The sequence below is a fragment of the Scardinius erythrophthalmus genome (genome assembly GCF_964197995.2).
Source record: "Scardinius erythrophthalmus genome assembly, chromosome: 11".
NCBI classification, from domain to species: Eukaryota; Metazoa; Chordata; class Actinopteri; order Cypriniformes; family Leuciscidae; genus Scardinius; species Scardinius erythrophthalmus.
The window spans coordinates 26,279,793-26,298,716 of record NC_138231.1 but is presented as its reverse complement, the minus strand read 5'-3'; the positions used below and the strand labels follow the sequence as shown (position 1 = coordinate 26,298,716).

At 36.5% G+C, this 18,924-nt stretch overlaps 1 protein-coding gene across 2 annotated transcripts in view; it reads left to right on the top strand.

The window, feature by feature from the left end:
• Positions 1 to 3,610: 3,610 nt before the first annotated feature.
• ezrb (ezrin b) overlaps positions 3,611 to 18,924 on the top strand; it is a 47,433-nt gene continuing 32,119 nt past the window's right edge. Inside the window, exons 1-4 of one of the 2 annotated variants that reach the window (XM_081379049.1) lie at positions 3,611 to 3,961; positions 5,796 to 5,871; positions 12,603 to 12,686; positions 17,901 to 17,996. In XM_081379049.1, the coding sequence (XP_081235175.1) occupies positions 5,860 to 5,871; positions 12,603 to 12,686; positions 17,901 to 17,996 (192 nt within the window). In that variant the 5' untranslated portion in view covers positions 3,611 to 3,961; positions 5,796 to 5,859. The remainder of the gene's footprint in view (positions 3,962 to 5,795; positions 5,872 to 12,602; positions 12,687 to 17,900; positions 17,997 to 18,924) is intronic. The other variant, XM_081379050.1, reaches the window with a different exon arrangement.

The following is an 18,924-nucleotide window of genomic DNA, read 5'->3' as shown; positions in this document are numbered from 1 at the left end:
AGTTTGTAAAAGCAGTATTACTTGAAGAATATATTAATGGCTCGTTTTCATGTCCTCCCAAAATGTGTTAGGCTATATGTTTGTTCTGAGTAGCTGTTTTCAAAACATTGTCCATGAGATGATGTCAGTCCTCGTAAACTTTATAAAAGAATAATTTCCAGAGGAATGAGTATTTCATTTTTCCGCCTACCAGTCTCACCTGGTCCAACTTGCTCATCTATCGACTTTATACTATTTAAATTCTTGTGGAAAAATAAAACTGAGTATGTTAAAAGGAAGACTCTGATAAGGAATACTTTGGAGGGAGGTGTGAATGCTTTGGACTTCAGTACTCTCAATCAGGTTTTCAAGGTCGGCTGGATTAAACGCTGCCTGAATGCTGATTCTAATTTGTTATGGTTTCACATACCTAAAGTTATCTTTGAAAAATGTGGAGGGTTAAATTTTTTATTGTCTTGCGATTTTAAATGCAACAAACTTCCGTTCAAGCTTGCTAATTTTCATAAGCAAGCCCTGGAGGCCTGTAAGCTTGCCTTTTGCCACAATTTTTCCCCTCATAGGAGTATTATATGGAACAATCAGAATGTGCTGCGTGGAAAAAAATCTGTGTTTATTAAGGATTGGGTTGACAAAGGTGTAGTTTTTGTTTTGGATTTGTTGAAGAAGGATGGCAGCTTTTATTCCTACAATGAATTTATTAACCTTTTTGGAGTCGATTCCTCACCTAAAGTATATAACTGGGTTATTAATTCTATTTCACCTAAACTATTGCATATGGTAAGGTCATACTGTAGCTACAGAGTATCCGTTTGTGAAATGCCCAGGTTGTCTATTGGAGGTTTGGAGCTTTCCAATGTCAAATGTAACAATTTTTGGATTAGAAGATTTCTCATTGGGAAGATCAGCTGTCATCCCAAAGCTTTTTTCAAATGGAAATTAAATTATCCTTCTCTTTCTACCATTAATATATGGACTGGCGTTAATAAGTTTCTGTTACCAAATAAGTGGAAAGAGCTTTACTTTAAAATTCTACATAATTACTATCCCTGTAACTCTTTTCTTTCTAAGTTTAAATTAGACATCTCTTCACAATGCACATTCTGTAATTCTAATCTTGAAACAATACCACATTTGTTTTTTGAATGTGATTTTGCAAAGGAGTTCTGGAAAAAAGTAGCCTGGCTTATTTTCTCTGCTTATTACAAACTCTTTACTTTTGAGGTTATGAATGTGCTGTTTTTGATTTGGGACTCCGGGTCAAGGGAGATGGATGACAGATTAAAACTGCTTACTTTATGTGGCAAATTTCATCTTCATAAATGTAAAGTTACTGATTCTAAGCCCAATTTTAAACTTTTTTGTGTCGATTTAAAAATATTTTATGACCCTCTTTGTTTATCAGCTAATAAGAAAGCTGCTAAAACTTCTTTGTTGCTCAAAAAAATTATGGTTTCATTATAAACTGCCTCCTGATTTTCTGAAGATTATTTATGTATCCCTAATTTATTTATATGTGTATGTGTATTATTATTTTTATTATTATTTTTTTTTTCTATTTGTAGTTTCTATGAATGTTTTGTGAACTATGGCCACTGACTTGAATTACTTTGAATTTATTGTTATATTTTTGTATCTTAATTTATTTGTTGCGCTTGATGCATGTATCCCCTGTGAAGTCTCACCTGGTCCTTTGTCTAAACACCGTGACGTGAACTGTTGGACGGTTCCGCTTCAGCTTTCATTCACTTCGCCTATATACCGCTCTATTTTAATCCTGCTTCTCCATTGGTCAACTCCCACCTACGGCCACGCCCATCAGGTGCCTCGGAGTTTCACTTCCGTCGGTGCAGCTCTGGCAACACAAACAGAAACAGGCGTGTTGATGTAAATACATCGTTAAGGAAAGACCTCTTAGTCACATCACAGTGTGCTTACTTATTCAGAACTCTAACGACGTAAATGTTTGAGTTACCTAATTACTATTGTACATCATTCAAACATACGAGGAGGTTTCATTACAAAGTAAACACGAAATAAAAGCTGGATGTACTCGGAGACCTTGCATGGGCAAAAGCGCCATCTATTCTAGACTAAACAGTTGTGAATAGATCATAGACTGTAAAAAAATATATAGTATAGATTTTCTCTCTCTCTCTCTCTCTCTCTCAGATAAGCGATTACCCTTAATAATTCAACAGTTTGCGGTAGTCATGTGAATGAAAGCATTTCCTCATGTTACGCATACATTTTTTTTCATCTTGTCAAATTTACATGCACAGGTGCAGTGATGACTACAACATTGCCTCATACTTTTCACATTGAGATGTTCCTGCAGTCTGTAGTTATGTAATGGCTGTAATGATGGCTCTCTCCATTGAATCACTGATCAAATTACCTGTTTATCATCTCTTGAGGTCAAAGCAGCGGGGAACACACACGTTTATTTAGGTAGCCTCTTTAAATGATGACGTAGCCTACTACGCAACTTTATTTAGTCAGATTTTGTTATCTTTAATTTAGTCTCCAAAGTATAAGCACACACACTCGCAAATCTCTGTCAGGCATGCAAAAACGTTGTTATATTTTATATTTATGAATAGGTCATGGATCAATTAATATAAAGGTGCAAATGTTTGAGTGATACGGGGGATACAGCATGACAGTCAAGTATTTTTTTTTTTTAGCTGTCCTTAAATAGCACATAAAATTTGAGTATGAGAGTATAACCCACATTTAATTTGTGTTCAACATGCTCACGTTGGGTAAAGTGAAATTATCATTATGGGGACCAAATGTCCTCAAAGATGGCAATATCCCAAATCCTTGTCCTTGTAGGGACATTGTTTGGTCCCGTTGGAGAAGTGGTGTTTTTTTTTTTGAAAATGTAAAAATGCAGAAAGTTTTCTGTGATGGGTAGCTTACTGTAGGTTTAGGGGTTAGTGTAAGGGGATAGAATAAACTGTTTGTACAGTACTGTATAAATATCATCATGTCTATGGAAAGTCCCCATAAAACATGCAAACACAAACGTGTGTGTGTGTGAATATGTGATGGTTCATAGCTTAGTCTTCTATATAGCAATATGTTGTATAGACTAAACCAGTGAATTGTTATTAAACTGATGACACAATATCTTCACAATATATAAAAACTTGATTTCCAGAAAAGCACGCCATAGTAGGCGATACATCTATTGATGTCGGTAATATCTCCCACATATTGCTCCGTTCCTGTGTTTTGTCACACACTTTCATTGTACGGACAGATAAATAGATCCAAACACCCTTTTCCTCCAACATGAAGACATTTATTGAAACATTCTGGGTTTTCGGGTTTATTATATGTGTTTGACAGTGGCCTTCATAGACAGTAAAGAAAACATTACAACCAATCATTTACCTGCACACTGATGAGGAATTTACACTGCCAGATAAAGGGAAATCATATTCAATGACACAAATGTTAGAGTGTATATTTGTAAATAAAAATAAAAACATCCGAGTTTTTTTATGACGGTCTGCCAAAAAAAAAAAAAAAAACACTATCGAACTTGAACAGTGCCACATTGTTAACCACTTTATAATGCTAGCTATTTCTGAATGGTGCACTTCCGTTTGCGGGGCACCTGTTCCTAGTAGGCCTACATAAATACTGCACATTATTCTGTATTTGAAATCATTTTTCCCAAGTAAACTTCAGTCATTCGGCTATCTTCTATGATGTAAAAGGCTTTGTTTGAAGCCACACTTGTGCTACTCGTCCTCTGCTCCTCCGCTGCAGTTGTGGGCGTCGCGCGCGTGTCTCAAACAGGAACTGGAGTCGCTGACTGTCATTCAGCCGCGCGCACAAAGGTGAGCGAGCGCACCGTCAGCCATATTACCAGCGCCGGACTCTGTGCTCATTTCCTCGGAGGGAGGGGAATTATCGGCCGAAGCTGGACTGAATTTACTCACCGGCTCTGGTAAGATTTGCTCCTATCGATTATCGCCTGGGTCAAAGACCACAACAGTTACTACGTCTATCATTCATTCCCTTCTCTTTGTATGACGCCGCCCAGTTCAAAGAGAAATCTCTACCAACAACAGGTGCTGCTCTGATAATGGGACAGTCTGTATCTTACCATGAAGATGGGCTGTTTTAGAAGTCATGAAAAGGGGGGGGAAAGCGTTCCTTTTTTAAAGATGAACAGCGTTACCATGGGGACAATTAAGTTAACAGTTAAGCCAGATGCAAATTTTTATTTAGACAGCCTAGTGATACGCTTGGGAAAAGCGAAACGCGCGGGTTTAACTTCAGTTAAGTAAAATATCGAAATCAGCTGATTTTCATTACCCTCGATTTCGTTAACGCTTATCAAACGTGCTTTTTTTGTGCCGGTGTAATTGGAGCACCGTACTTAAAAGCTGTGTTTCCTGCACTATTCAACAACGTCAGTCGTCTTTGGTGAAACCATCGGTGTAATCTGAATCCCGAACGAATGACTCCTATGAGCCAGTTGAGTTCATTTCAGGGAATCCAAAACAAACCTCCGGCCCGAAAAATGCAGTCAGGTTACGAAATGAGTAATTCTAATGAGCCGGTTCTTTTTAGTGATTCAATAAATGCAGTGCGAGCAGCACATTGCTGCCCGAAAACAATATTCTCATTTACCGGATCTTTATTAGTGCATGAAAACACATGAATGAGTCGGAGGTGTTACTGAATTAATCTGACTCACTTAAGTTACTGAACTGCATGTTAGCCTATTGCTTTCGTCTTGTCCGACTCGTGAACCGAAACTGTAGGCTAGTGTGCTATGTTGTAGCCTACAGTGTAGACAGACACTGAATGGTTGTTAAAGGGATAGTTCACCCAAAAAAATGAAAATGCCATCATTTACTCACCCTCATGTTGTTCCAAACATGTATGAGTTTCGTTCGTTTGTTGAAGTTTTTTTGAAGAATGTTGCTAACCACAGACAGTTGAAGGACCCCATTGACTTCCATAGTATTTTCTTTCACTGGGGTCCGTCAACTGTCTGGTTACCAACATTCTTGAAATTGTCTTCTTTTGTGTTTAACAGAAGAAAGAAATTCATACAGGTTTGGAACAACTTGAGGGCGAGTAAACAATGACAGAAATGTAATTTTTTTGGTGAGCTGTCCCTTTAAGAATCCTCTTCCACTATAAAGAACATGTTGTGCAATTAAAATGTTCCATGGATGTTAAATGTTCTTCATGGAACCATAAATGCCAATAAAGAACCTTTAAAAAAAAAAAAGTGTACATGTATAATGAGAAGTAATTCAATGTGTAAGCATTATACTTGTGTAAGCAAAAACTGTATACAATTTATTTGATTTGCTATAGCCAATAATCTTTTTTTGTTAAAAAAAAAAATATAATATTCGAGAGACAGCTGAGGGCAGCAAATGCTATGCTATGCTATATATATATATATATATATATATATATAATATTAGGCATGTGTGAATCTCTTGAGTAGCTTGCTTGACTCTGGTACCGCTACATTTTATAACTGAATATTTGACTGCATTCCCTGTCAAGGGTTGATCTTTGGGAAACAGAGAGTGGAGCAAATATTTGCAGAATGGGGTGGGGACTTTAAGGCAGGCGGTGTTACCTCTTTTGGGTGAGGCTGTCACAATCTTGAGTTCCAGTTTTTAATCGTGATTCATTTGGCTGTATGGAGTGCGTCAGGGTTTATTCTCACCCATGTTTAAATGACAGACAGACCGTTTGTGAGTCATTCTCACTAGCGCTGTTCAAACGCGTTTCTCTTCTTTCTGCTCCAGAGGGAGGCTCCGTGGAAACTCACATTATTCTAAATCTTTGACGGGATCTACAACAGGACTCAAAATGCCTAAACCTGTAAGTATTCTTCGAGCCTTATTCTTATTGGTAAAATGTTTTTTGTATTGAAGGTCTGAGTGTTTAGAGTCGTTTCAACTTCTGTTCAGTGTTTTGAAATGTTACGGACTATTTCTTTTATGATAGAAAACATGCTTGTGTATCTTGACTTCAACTTAACATGGAATGAAAGTTTGGTTCTTAAACGTTATACATTTAAACCGTTGTAGTTTCTAAATGTTGGGAATTTATCTATAAATCTTTAACTTTATGCAAATTCTGTCACTGCTTGTCACTCAGTTACTCAGAGGCATTTGTTTCTAGGCAAGGCTTTTGGATCATTTATTCCTGTTTTTGGCTTGTTTATCTTTAACAAAATTGTAATACTGAGAATGTGGGACTTATGTAAGCCTAGTTAAAATGTTTGAAACAAACATCATGTTGAATTTGCTTATGAACACTGAAAACAGCAAGTGCGGCTTGAAGCATGTCAGTTTGTTTAAGATAGCAACAGCGTTGTCAGGAAGAGTAAAGAAGAAATGTCATCATCATCATCATGCTGCTTCTCATTCATTCCTGGCCCTCAGCCCTGCCTACCGAAACACTGAATACAAAAACGCTTGTTCTTGGTGCCATGGTCAGTTTGGATTGGATGGCAAGTGGAGGATTCGGGTTCAAAAGAGTCATTTTTCAAGATTCAGTCATTTAGATGCTTTTAAATCAAGATGGGCTATCAGTAATGATTATCTGATAAAATGATTACACATTTGATTAGATTTTTCTAAGAGAGCATGAGAGTTTCTTAAGAATTTTCCAACTGTTTCAGGTGTGTCATAATAAGCACTTTCAGCAGCTGTGGGTGTTTCCTCTCAAATCTTTGTTATCATTTGTTCTATTGAATAATTGATAACCAGACAATGCCTGTCACGCCCTTTGGTGATGTAGTACAAAAGCACATTGTGCTGTAATCAATGTGCTCGTGTGCTCTCTGGCTTTAGCTCATACCAGCTCAACGAAAGACTAACAGAACCATCCAAATTGGAACTTCAGGCTAAAGCCAGTTCAAAGGAAAAATAAGTTCACAAGTTAATTTTTGTCCCTTTTTATAGTACATGAAGGCGACATTTCAAATAAGGCTCACTGGAATTTCTTTTAACACAAATTTGGCCCTATGATACACCCATCCCATCCAATGATGCAGTTATCATTTTCATGTCCTGCGCCACGTTGTTTAAATAGCAAATGCATTTGCGCCCATTTGTTCGCCCATGGGCGTGCTGGTCTGAAAATGAGGTGTGTTCTGGCGCATTGTTGGCGCGTTGCTATTTTGAGGCAACTAACATAGACTGCGCTATTGACTAACAAAAACCTGGTCTATGCGCAGTATTATTTTTTTTTGTTATTTAAAGGGCACATTAGTAATATAAGCCTATATGCGGGTGCACAACGCACGTACACTTTGCTTATTACACACACACACAGGGACACACAGCAACACACAAACATGCCAAATATTAAAAATAAAAGGATTACAATGTAAAAGATTATTATTATTGTGTACATAAAGATATGGTTGAATCCGGCTTGTCCCGTAGATGGTCTGCTTGCTCGCTTCAACCTCGTGCATTAGTAGATCCGTTTCCTCGCTAGAGAAGCGTTCAGTCTTTCCGCTTGCAAATTCCGCCATGTAAATGGCAATCTGCAACGGCGCGAGCGCAGCTGGCTTTTAAAGGGAATGGGAGATGAGACTCTGATTGGTTTATTGCACGTTACGCCCAAAACACACCCATTACTCATTAAGAGAAATAGGGATAACCCTTTTAGACCATGCGCTGGGTGCGCCGACCATTTTTCCCATCGTTAAACTAGCAAAAGTGGATTCAGCCACGCCCTATGTGCACTTGCGGCATACGCTTTAGACCATGAGCTTATATCCTTAAAAAAGGGCCTATTATGATTACAGGGGCCTTTTATTGCTTCATAAAGACTTATTTTTATGCAGTTTTTATGAACTTTTACCATAGATCATTTTGTAAACTGATCAATTTTTATGCTTACATATTTATGGCTTGCATAGTAAATTTGCTCGATCGCGCCCCTAGTACAGCATTGCTTTTGTGACGCTAAGCGCTCAGGAATGAGTCCAGTGAAACGCCAATCTTGATAAGAGCTAAAGAATTGTACACGGAAGCTAAAATGACATGGTTTCTTCATCAAATGCATTGCACATTTGCTTTTAGGGCTGCTCGATTAGGGCGAAAACTATAATCACTATTATTTTGGTCAATAATTTAAATCTTTAAAACAATTTAAATCATGATTATTTAACACCATTATTAGTGGGCAGTGAATTTCATGAAATGAGTAATTTTAAATATCAGTGAAATTTTATCACTAACTAATACTAGGTTAACTAATGTAAGAAAAAGGTCCTCAAAATAATCACATAAGACAAGTAAACAATCAGCAATACAATAAGAAAAAAGAAACTAATTACAAACAAAACAGAAATAAATAAATAATCAGTTTTAAGTTTTTCAGGAAGATGTACTAACAGTGGTATTCAGATAAATAATAGCCTACAAAAAAAAGAGTAATCAAATAAAAATAACACTGCATAGTCTTACTGTACACATTTAATCTAGATTGATCCTCATTAAAGCTACTTAAGTAATTCAGCCAAGGTCAGTGAGGGATTTTCATTTGTTGTTTGATTATCATTAATGACAGTTTTTAGGCTGCTGTCACTTTAAGAGCTAATGCACCGATCCAATATACTGTAACTTACACACGCATTGGCTGTGTACGTTTACTTAAGACATAACCCACTGTGTTTACTCCAAAAAGGCATTTTGACATTTTTGACATTTCTATGTGTACGCGTTTTAGTCGCGTATCTGAAGCCCATTTGCTTATCCTTGTTCGGCTCCGACTCGGCTGCTCACACAGAAAGCCACCTGAGGAACAGTGTCTCTTTTGCGGCATAACACTGTTTAATATTAAATACGTCCCGCAGTTTAGTAACAGTAGACTGCATTTTACAATACTCACTTGTTTGGCTGATTTGAATGTTAAGTTTGGGCTTTTAGAGAGGGAAAAAAAAGCATCGCTGTGAAGGAAAGGAAGGTGCACTGGACAATGTGGCAGTGGCACAATAATCGTTTTACCTCGATTATCTTATTTTCATAATCATTGGAAGCCGAAATCGAAAATCAGTTATGATTAATTGCACAGCCCTAGTTAACATTATTGGTTAGGTTTTGGTTTAGTGAAGGTGATTAAGTAAAGTTAACCACAGTAGAGCATTAAGCATTTAGCACCTAAATCAGACATTTCATTTCCTAACTTCCATGATACATACAATACCAAAAGCCGTCTACTGTGTTAAAGGGATAGTTCACCCAAAATTGAAAATTATTTCATTTACTCACCCTTGTGTTGTTCCGAACCTATGGAAGCTTGTTTCCGCCACAAAATAAAACATTTTAAAAGATAATTGCGAGTTTACATCTGCAATTCTGAGAAATAAAGTCAGAATTGTGAGATATAAAGTCAGAATTGCGTGAAATAAAGTCGCAATTGCGTCTTATAAAGTCAGAATTCTGACTTTTTTTCTTGCAATTGCAACTTTATATCATGCAATTCTGACTTTATTTCTCACAATTCTGACTTTATATCTCGCAATTCTGTCTTTATAACACATAATTGCGAATTTATATCTCGCAATTCTAACATCTTTTCTCAGAATTGTGAGAAACTCACAATTGTGAGATATAAAGTCCAATTCTAAGGGAAGAAAAGATGGACTTTTTTTGTTTTACCTCAGAATAGTTTATAACTCACAATTCTGACCTTATATCTCCCAATTGCGACTTTATATCTCGCAATTGTGACTTTATTTCTCAGAATTCTGACTTCATATCTTGCAATTCTGAGAAAAAAAGTCAGAATTGTGAGAGAAAAAGTCACAATTATTATTATTTATTTATTATTCAGTGGCGGAAACAAGCCTCCATACAAACCAATCAGCAATGCTATATAAAAAACTATTTTGGCTTCTCCAGTTAACCTTTCAGTGAACAGTTCTTAAAAGTTAAGAGCATTTTAATAATCTAAAGAACCTTTTTCCTCTATTGTGCAATGGAAAGGCTCCTTGGATGTTAAAGTTTCTTTGTGGAACCAGATGCCAATAAAAAAAACTTTATTTTAAGAGTGTAGCATTGTTTGTAAATTAACAGCATATGTGTGTGGTTATATTTTTCATAAGCATTTTCATTTTTCTATTGTTTTAGTCAGACATTTTCAGAGTTTTAAGCGTCTTGTAATGTAGATTATTTGGTCTGATGACGTCTGTCGTCACATGACGCTAGTTGGAACCTGAGATTGGTGACTGTACTTGATTTCGCCAGTCTAACGCCAGTCGGGCAGCTGAAACCTTTCTGAGAGCAATGCAGAGAAATGGTGAGACTATTAAAATGCAGCCTGATGCAGGAGGTGGACCACTGAGAGGACGTTTCTGAAAGAGACCCTTTGTTTGGCTGAGTAAATGGATACCCCTCCATCTCCCCCTCTTTGGCGAGTTGGATGCCAGGGCTTTAAGCTGAACTCTTCACCACTAGATTTCAGATGTACACAGCGGGCCTATGATTCCTTTTCTTTATATTTCTTGACGTTGAATGGTCTAGATCAACTCATGCATTTGTGTGTTGTTCATTATGTGTAATTACATATTTTGTTAATTAACTAACTAACACCAACCCTGAATGTCCGTGTGACTTGTGTATGTGAAGCTGCTGTCACAGTGCTGTTTTCAGGAAAGGTCCCAGCAGTCCTCTTAAGCTTGGTGCAGGACGTTCTTTCTGTGTTATAATGCTTGTGGTGTTGATTGTGCACTACAGCTGATCACAGTCACTTTATATACTTCTATGTTAAGTAAGACTGGCTGAGCAAAAATGTTGATATTTGATAAATCGATCTTGATATTAATAGTTATGCATTAAGTACATGCTTTTATCCAAAACAGCGTACACATAAGAATAATACAAAAGAAGTACTGCTTCCAGTACCAGAGGTTCCAATACCATGGGTTTAGGGTTTCTTCTGGTGACGGTTGGGAGTTTGTTGTTCCACTGAAGTTCAGTGAGTGTCTGCAGTTTTGGGAAATGACTGTGATGGCATCATCACGCATCATCTGGTTTTGTTATCTCAAAAATAATGAATATGCTATGAAATGGCTTTTTTTTTTTTTTGCACCAAAACTGTCATTTCAACCAAACAGTCATTGTTTCAAGGAAAATCTAAATATTTATTTAACAGTCATAAGAACTAAAACAAAATGGAAAAAAATTCATGTAGTGTATGAAATATGTCACACATGGACCAAACAATGTCCTGACCCAATAGCGGTGATTTATATTTCGAATGATGACGTTTTAAAGGAATAGCACACAGAGTTATGCATGTTTTTTTATTTATTTGTTACATTTTATATTCCATTGAAGTAAGTAAGTACTGGTCCTTTTTTTTTCATAGAATTACAATAAATGCTACTTTAAAAATTATACAAAAGCACCAACAAATGATAAAAGCAGTCTGTATGACTCGTATTCCAACTCTATGCCTTATTCCTGAATCCATCGCTGTTTACAATAATTATAATTGCTTGGAAAAATATTATATATATATATATATATAAGATGTCATTTTGTGTTATGGTAGGAAGTCATACAGCATTTGAAGCAACATGAGATGATGAAATTTAAGAATATACTATTCCTTTTTTATTAATTGTTTTCCATCAGTGTAAAGAGTGGATTATGTATCTGCTCTTTGTTTTGGTCTGAACACTTGTTTGTTTCTGTATAGTTATGACTTTTCATAGTGGATCGTTTGTTTCTGTATAGTTATGACTTTTCATAGTGGATCATTTGTTTTAAAGCAGTTACTTAATTTAGGAGTAGTTTTTTTTTTTTCTCAGTCACCATTATTTTGAACAGTTCTCATGGTAATCATATGAAAATAAATCACTGAATCAGATGTGGGTTTTACGATCCTGCTTAGATGGATCATGTCAACAATGCTAATTCTTGTCTGTTGGAAACTTCTCTAGACAGCTGTTTTCTTTGCTGAATGAGAACTGCATTTAATACTTTTCTCTAGATGTCACGTGATTTAAAAAAAAAAAAAAAAAAAATTTACTAGCTCTCACAAATGGTTCCTTGTTCCTTGATTCTGTGCGTCTGTTGTCTTCATTGTGAGGAAACGCCTCTGTTTCATGTTTCTTGGGAAATGGCTTAAAAATGACTCTTGTTGTCCCATAAAATGGTGCAAATTTGATTGTAAAGCAGCTTCGGCCTTTTGCCTGTTGACTTTTTCCTGTCAAACATTAACTGTAGAATAGATTGGCATTTCCCCTTTTCAAATAGTGGCTGAGGCACATTGTTCTGTGCCGCCACTTCTGCAGTTTTTCCAGTTTCTTTCAAGCCACATCTATTTGGAGAACCCCAGTCGGGGTCATCGGCTTTCTACACAGTCAGACTTCAATGTAGACCATTTCTGTCTTGATCAATGGGCCAATTATTGTGATTTATTTTTTGTCCACATGGTCGTGATGGTCTCATCATCAGATGGAAAATTTGAAGTTGTAACCATCTTGTAGTAGATGACCATTTTCTTCCACTGTTCCTGTATTTGACAACATCGATGTCAACAGTAGTTGCTAATGAAATTTCTCTTTTTTTCTCTCTCTTTAGGTAAATGTTCGCGTCACTTCGATGGACGCGGAGCTGGAGTTCGCCGTTCAGCCCAGCACAACTGGCAAGCAGCTCTTTGACCAGGTATGCAACTAAACCGTTACTCAATGTCTAACTGCATTAAAAATACTGAAAGAGCTTCAGTGGTTACAAATGGTTGTCGCAATGTCAACTCAAACGTGCTTTCTGCCATTTTCTTTTAATTATATTATTATAACATGAAAAGAAAATTAGGGATTCTCTGAAATATAATATAATTTGAGTTTAGTGAACTCATCGTCATGTTCAAGAAACCAGTTTGAGATGATTTGAGCTTGGTGACGTGTGTTATCCTGCTGGAAGTAGCCATCGAATGATGGGTTCACTGTGGTCAGGGATGGACATGGTCAGCAACAATACTCAGGTAGACTGCTGTGTTTAAACGATGATCAACTGGTACTAAGAGGCTCAAAGTGTGGCAAGAAAATCTCCTCCACACCATTACAGCACCAGCAGCCTGAACTGTTGATACAAGGCAGGATGAATCCATGATTTCATGTTTTCGCCAAATTCTGACCCGACTATCTGAATTGTAGCCTCAGTTTCTGTTCTTATAGCTGACAGGAGTGTCACCGGTGTGTCTTCTGATGCTGTAGCTCTACTTCAAGTGTTGTGTGTTCAGAGATGCTCTTCTGCAGACCGAGTGGTTATTTGAGTTACTGTTGCCTTTCTATCAGCTCAAACCAGTCTGGCCGTTCACCTCTGACCTCTGGCATCAACAAGGCATTTTCACCAGCAGAACTGCTGCTCACTGGACATTTACTCTTTTTCTGACCATTCTCTGTAAACCCGAGAGATGGTTGTGCGTGAGAATCTCAGTAGATCAGCAAATACTCAGACCAGACCGTCTGGCACCAACAACCATGAGACATTCAGAGTCACTTAAATCTCCTTTCTTCCCCATTCTGATGCTCAGTTTGAACTTCAGTAGATCGTCTTGACCATAACTACGTTCTGACTGACAAGGGTCCGCACTGTTCAATGCTCTCTACTCCCTGAGCACGGGATATCGTGGACTTCGCTGACAAGAATTGCTCGTTTGGAACGCCCTGCAACATCAAAGAAAGGCAACGACGGGGTTGCGTGGATTGACATAACAAATAAATATTGTAATTTACTTTAAAATTTAAAATGCATATAATATATACATATACAAAAGAAAAGGCACATTATGCATCTAATAAATATAATCAAAACTTATGTTTATTATATACATGTATATTCAATTGATTATGGCAGCTATTAATTTAACTATTAACAGATTTGAAGCTGTACTGTAACAGTCATGCCATATAAAAATACATTTTGATTTGGTTAATGTATGTGTCAATCCATGGATAAAATAAGTTAAACTTTTAAAAGACACGTCTCGAGACCTTGAGGTTTTCCCCCATTCCACTGCCTGTGTCTTGCGTTTGTCGAAGCAAAAACTCGGTCTTTGTGAACCAGCCCTTACTTTGTCATACCTATTCATACAATAGAATACGCAAATGTAACATTGATCACCATTATCATTCATAAATACTGTAGTTGTATAATAGTAACACAATTTATGAGTACACTAATGCACACGTAAACAAATCCATCACAGAGCCGTTAAAAAACTCTTCCAACGAATCTGCTCCATTGTTCTTTCTGACTGGTGACGTGGTGCACAATGAAAATTTGGTGAACTAAATTTTTTTTTTTTTACTTCCTGTGAAGTGATTTATTGGTATTTCCTTATAAGACATCGTTAAAATAGTCCAGAAAGCTCTCGGATTTAATCAAAAATATCTTAATTTGTGTTCCAAAGATAAATGAAGGTCTTACAGCAATTAATGACAGAATTTAAATGTTTGGGTGAACTAACCCTTTAAGATGGTGGAATACCCCGTGAAGTCCACTTATGGTCAAATGGAACGCACCTCATGTCTACCCAAATGCATTGAGTTGCTGCCATGTGATTGGCTAATTAGATATTTGCTTTAATGAGCAGTTGAACAGTTGTACCAAATAAAGTGGCCAGTGAGTCTATAAATATAAATATATATATATATATATATATATATATATATATATATATATATATATATATATATATATATATATATATATATATATATATATATATATATATATATATATATATATATATATATATATATATATATATATATATATATATATATATATATATATATATAAATATAAATAATTTTTTTTTTTTTTTTTTTTTTTTTGAAAAAACAGACAATCAACTTTGCCCTGGGTATACTAGTGTGCATGTGAAATCATGCAGATTTCAACCTATTTTATGTAAACATTGGCTGGTGATGATATTTCTGTTTACAGCTGATGAGATGCGCACCCCCGCTTGGTTTTCTGCTAAATCCTTTTCTGACAACAAAGATTACCTTATACTGGGCTGAGAAACATTTTCACTGAAAGTACCTCACTAAACATCAAGTTGTCTGTTTAGATTTAGGCTATAATCTGAACTAGTACAATTTACTTTTGATTGCATTAATGTAATAAATTGCCTGAACTATTCATTTTATAACATCAACAGATAGCTAAGTTATGTTTTTCAGCAAATAGTTGGCTGCAATCAATGTGTAATATATGAAAAAGAGACTTTGATTCAGTTCTTACAAGTTCTGTTGTGTAACAGACAATGTATACCGGATATCTGCAATCCATCAGTTTAATCCCTCAATGACAGCCTCTTATTCTTTTCCCATAATTCCTCGATCTTAAACAAATGTGTGTGCTTCAGCAGAAGCAGAGAGGAAAAGGTCTGCAAACAGTTATTCAGAGAAATGTTAAAAGGTAAATCAAGAATGCAAATGACAAATTTACATTTGTTTTCAGTCAAATTCTTGTTCAAACAACAAAAAAAGTGCAATGGTGGTACATAGGTTAACCACAAAAATAACTTCTTTACAATCAAAAACAAGTTTGAATCCAATCTCAAATTGGATTATTTGAATCTAAAGAATATCAAACATTAATTTTAAAAATAATGTTTTAAATCATTTGTAATTTTAATAATAATACAAAAAACAGTTAAGGACATCACAGGACAAACTCAGACTTCACTGGGCAAGTGCCTGTCAGTAGCTCCAATGCCTATGACCTAATTTAATTACCAGCTTGGTGACATGGGATAATCCCCTGCAAATAGAAGGTCCCACACACCACGAAAACCTCACAGGAAGGCTTTTTCTTGAAAAGAGCATATCCCTCGAATCATGACTCATTGACCATTACACTGATGTGCTCATTGACTGCCACGACTGTGGAAACAGTGAATAAGGGCCGTCCCTCTCTGAGCACACTCTAGTTTTCCCATGTGGAACAGAACCAGAATCCACTTCAGAGTATAGTGCTCTTAAAGAGGCAGTCATGAACTGCGGATGGCACCCGGCATAGATGAGAGATTTTCACTGAAGCCTCTGGGAGTCCAGCTGTCCATGCTGGCAAACTGAGTTAAATCCCTGCAAAATCATGGAACTCTAAAGTACAACGCATTAAATAAAATTACGCCCAATGTTGTTATCAAATAGTATATCTTAGCAGGATGTTTAATTTAAATAAAGCCTTTTCTTCTCAATGATCTCTAGTTTCAGTCTTAGAAATTGGTGCCATGACCCAGGTCTGGATGTGTTTTGTATTTCCTCTTATTGGGTTGAAGCATGCATATTGCTTAAGCTGGTTTTGCTAGTTTTATGTCTTTTAATTGTAAAAAAAAAAATATTCTACGGATTGCTCTACAATGGTGTTTTATTTTTTAACTTAGCTTTGTCACTGAGCTTAGAGATTTCTAGAACCTGTTGAGCTTGTTTACAACATTTCTGTTGTGTCCTTGTCACCAGTTTGGATCTTTTTTTTTTTTTTTTTTGCAATTTGGCATGGGTGTGAATGGTTATAAAAGGCAATAGAAAGTCTGATTGGTTGAAGGAAAAACTATTGTTGAAATGTTGTTTTGATCAAACGCAGATAAAACATTTGCCTTTCAGTTTCAATTTTCTACTATAATTTGTCCCATATAAGTTCTCTTCTACTACATTCCCACAGAAGAATAAATGCTAAATACGGTTGTTCATAAACACTTTGTTTGGTTACTATGCTGACATGCAAATTATTATTATTATTTTTGACCAAGAAGGCTCCAAGAAGAGGATATTTTGAAAGCGACTTTGGTTGTGTGCTTTATAAACCTAAATTGTCTGTCATGTCATGTCATGTCTTTGGCACGCGTATGTGCACATGTTTTGTGGGTAAATCTTTGTTGTCAATCACCAAATCTTTGTTGCCAACTCCGGTTGGACCAGCAGATGATGGTCGCTGCAGCATTAGTCAAAAACCGTAATACCGTTGTGCACAAAGCCTCTGGGAAATTGTGTACATGCATATAGACTGTTATAAAGTTTTTCTTTCTTCAAAGCAGAGACCAGGAGACAGTTGGGATCGCGTTCAACGGAAGTTATTCTTTATTGAGAACTCCTCTGTACGCGGCTGTAGAAACTTCCAACATGATCTGATCTAACATAACTTTACATGTTATCTTATAGGCATTTTAGGAGGAGGGACTTTTTGAAGGTGGAGACAAATACAAACAAAGCATGTAAATGAGGTATACAGGTTAAGGTAACCTGCCCCAGACCCCAGCGTGTTTACCAGTATCAATTTAATCAGCATACCTATTCAAATGCTGATACTGGCCAGGAAACTCTGGTTCCACGGGCCATCCCAGAGCCATTTAAGACAAAGGGTGCGTCTTGGAGCTACTGGCTAGAGCCATTAAAGACTCATTTAAAACACAATAGAGAAAACAGGTCTGGTAGGAATAGGAGACTCTTGCTAGAGACTCAATAATCACTTTCTCAGTTTATATACTATCTAAATTAAAACCTCAAATGCTAAAATCAGTATTCTTCACCGTGATGTTATGTAAGGAAACATATCTGAAATAGATTCTTAAATTTGGATCCCTTCAAGACCTTTTGAAATCTAAAGTTTTGCCTTCAGGGCTTCTGGTGCTCTATCACACCCATCCCTGCTAAAGCTAATGAGTGTGGATGAGCTAATGGCCTGTTTGGTGATGGGAAGGCAAAAAAATAGTAATTCAGTATTTATTCTTAAATAATTCAAAGCATGTGCCAAGTTATATTTCAAAGCACCAAACATACAACTGTCATAAAGCACCCAACAACCGCTTAATAATTCATTAATCATTTATTGTGTGCTAAAAGGTGTCATCATTTTTCCTGACAGGTGGTGAAGACCATTGGGTTACGTGAAATATGGTACTTCGGACTACAGTACATGGACGGCAAAGGGTACCTTACATGGCTGAAACTTGATAAAAAGGTAAGACCGATGATTGTCAACACCATGATATTCTGATTTTCTCTACAGAATGTGTTTCGATAAACCTTAGTCAGGGTTTTCGTTTTCATCCTCGTAAAATTCAATATTGCGCCTCTCCTGACTACAGTCTATTACTCTGTTTTCATAAATGTATTTGAATTATCCTCATGCATACATGCCTTTAACCTGCTGGACTGACACAGTTAGTAGGTTAAACATTTGAGTTATGAGTTTCCTTGTTGTCTTTGAACACTTGATGCAATACACTTCAAAGGAAAGCGGAATTCCTTACACATGGAAATCAATTACTTATTGTCATACTGATGTCTTTTTTCATACTTTGTGTTAGGGTTGTCAAAAGTACCGGGACTACTGGTATCAGTTGGTACTGAAAAGGAAAAAGTTGACCGTAACAGCATTTCTACAGTACAGAGTACACGGCAATAGATGCTGCTTCCAAACGCACTCATTCGTGTTTATTTGAGCGTACTCGGTTTCTATTTATAGTGTGTTTTTACAAGTGTTGAGCATTTTAGCCGATCACAATCATATCTGTGGAGCATGTTAACGCAATGTCCTGTCAGAGTTGCTAGTCAGTAAGTTAGTCTTAATCTGCTTAAAACAGATATAAAACACACAAGGTTATGTACAACACGAGCCACACACTCGCAAATCATTTCATTACTACCAACAAAGTACAAGAATTCAGTGAGTTTGCTCTTTAGAGATTGACAGCCATAATTATAAAGGGAGGTTTGTTTTCTTCTCTTGGTTTGTTTATAATAACCCATTCACAGTCTGATTACAAGTTTTTCATGCGGCTAAGTACGCAGCAAAGTTTCTGGATTGACAACCGTATTTAAATGCGAGGTTTAATCAAACTGAAGTGATTAACGAATAACTAATTTGCTCTGGTACTAAAATTGGT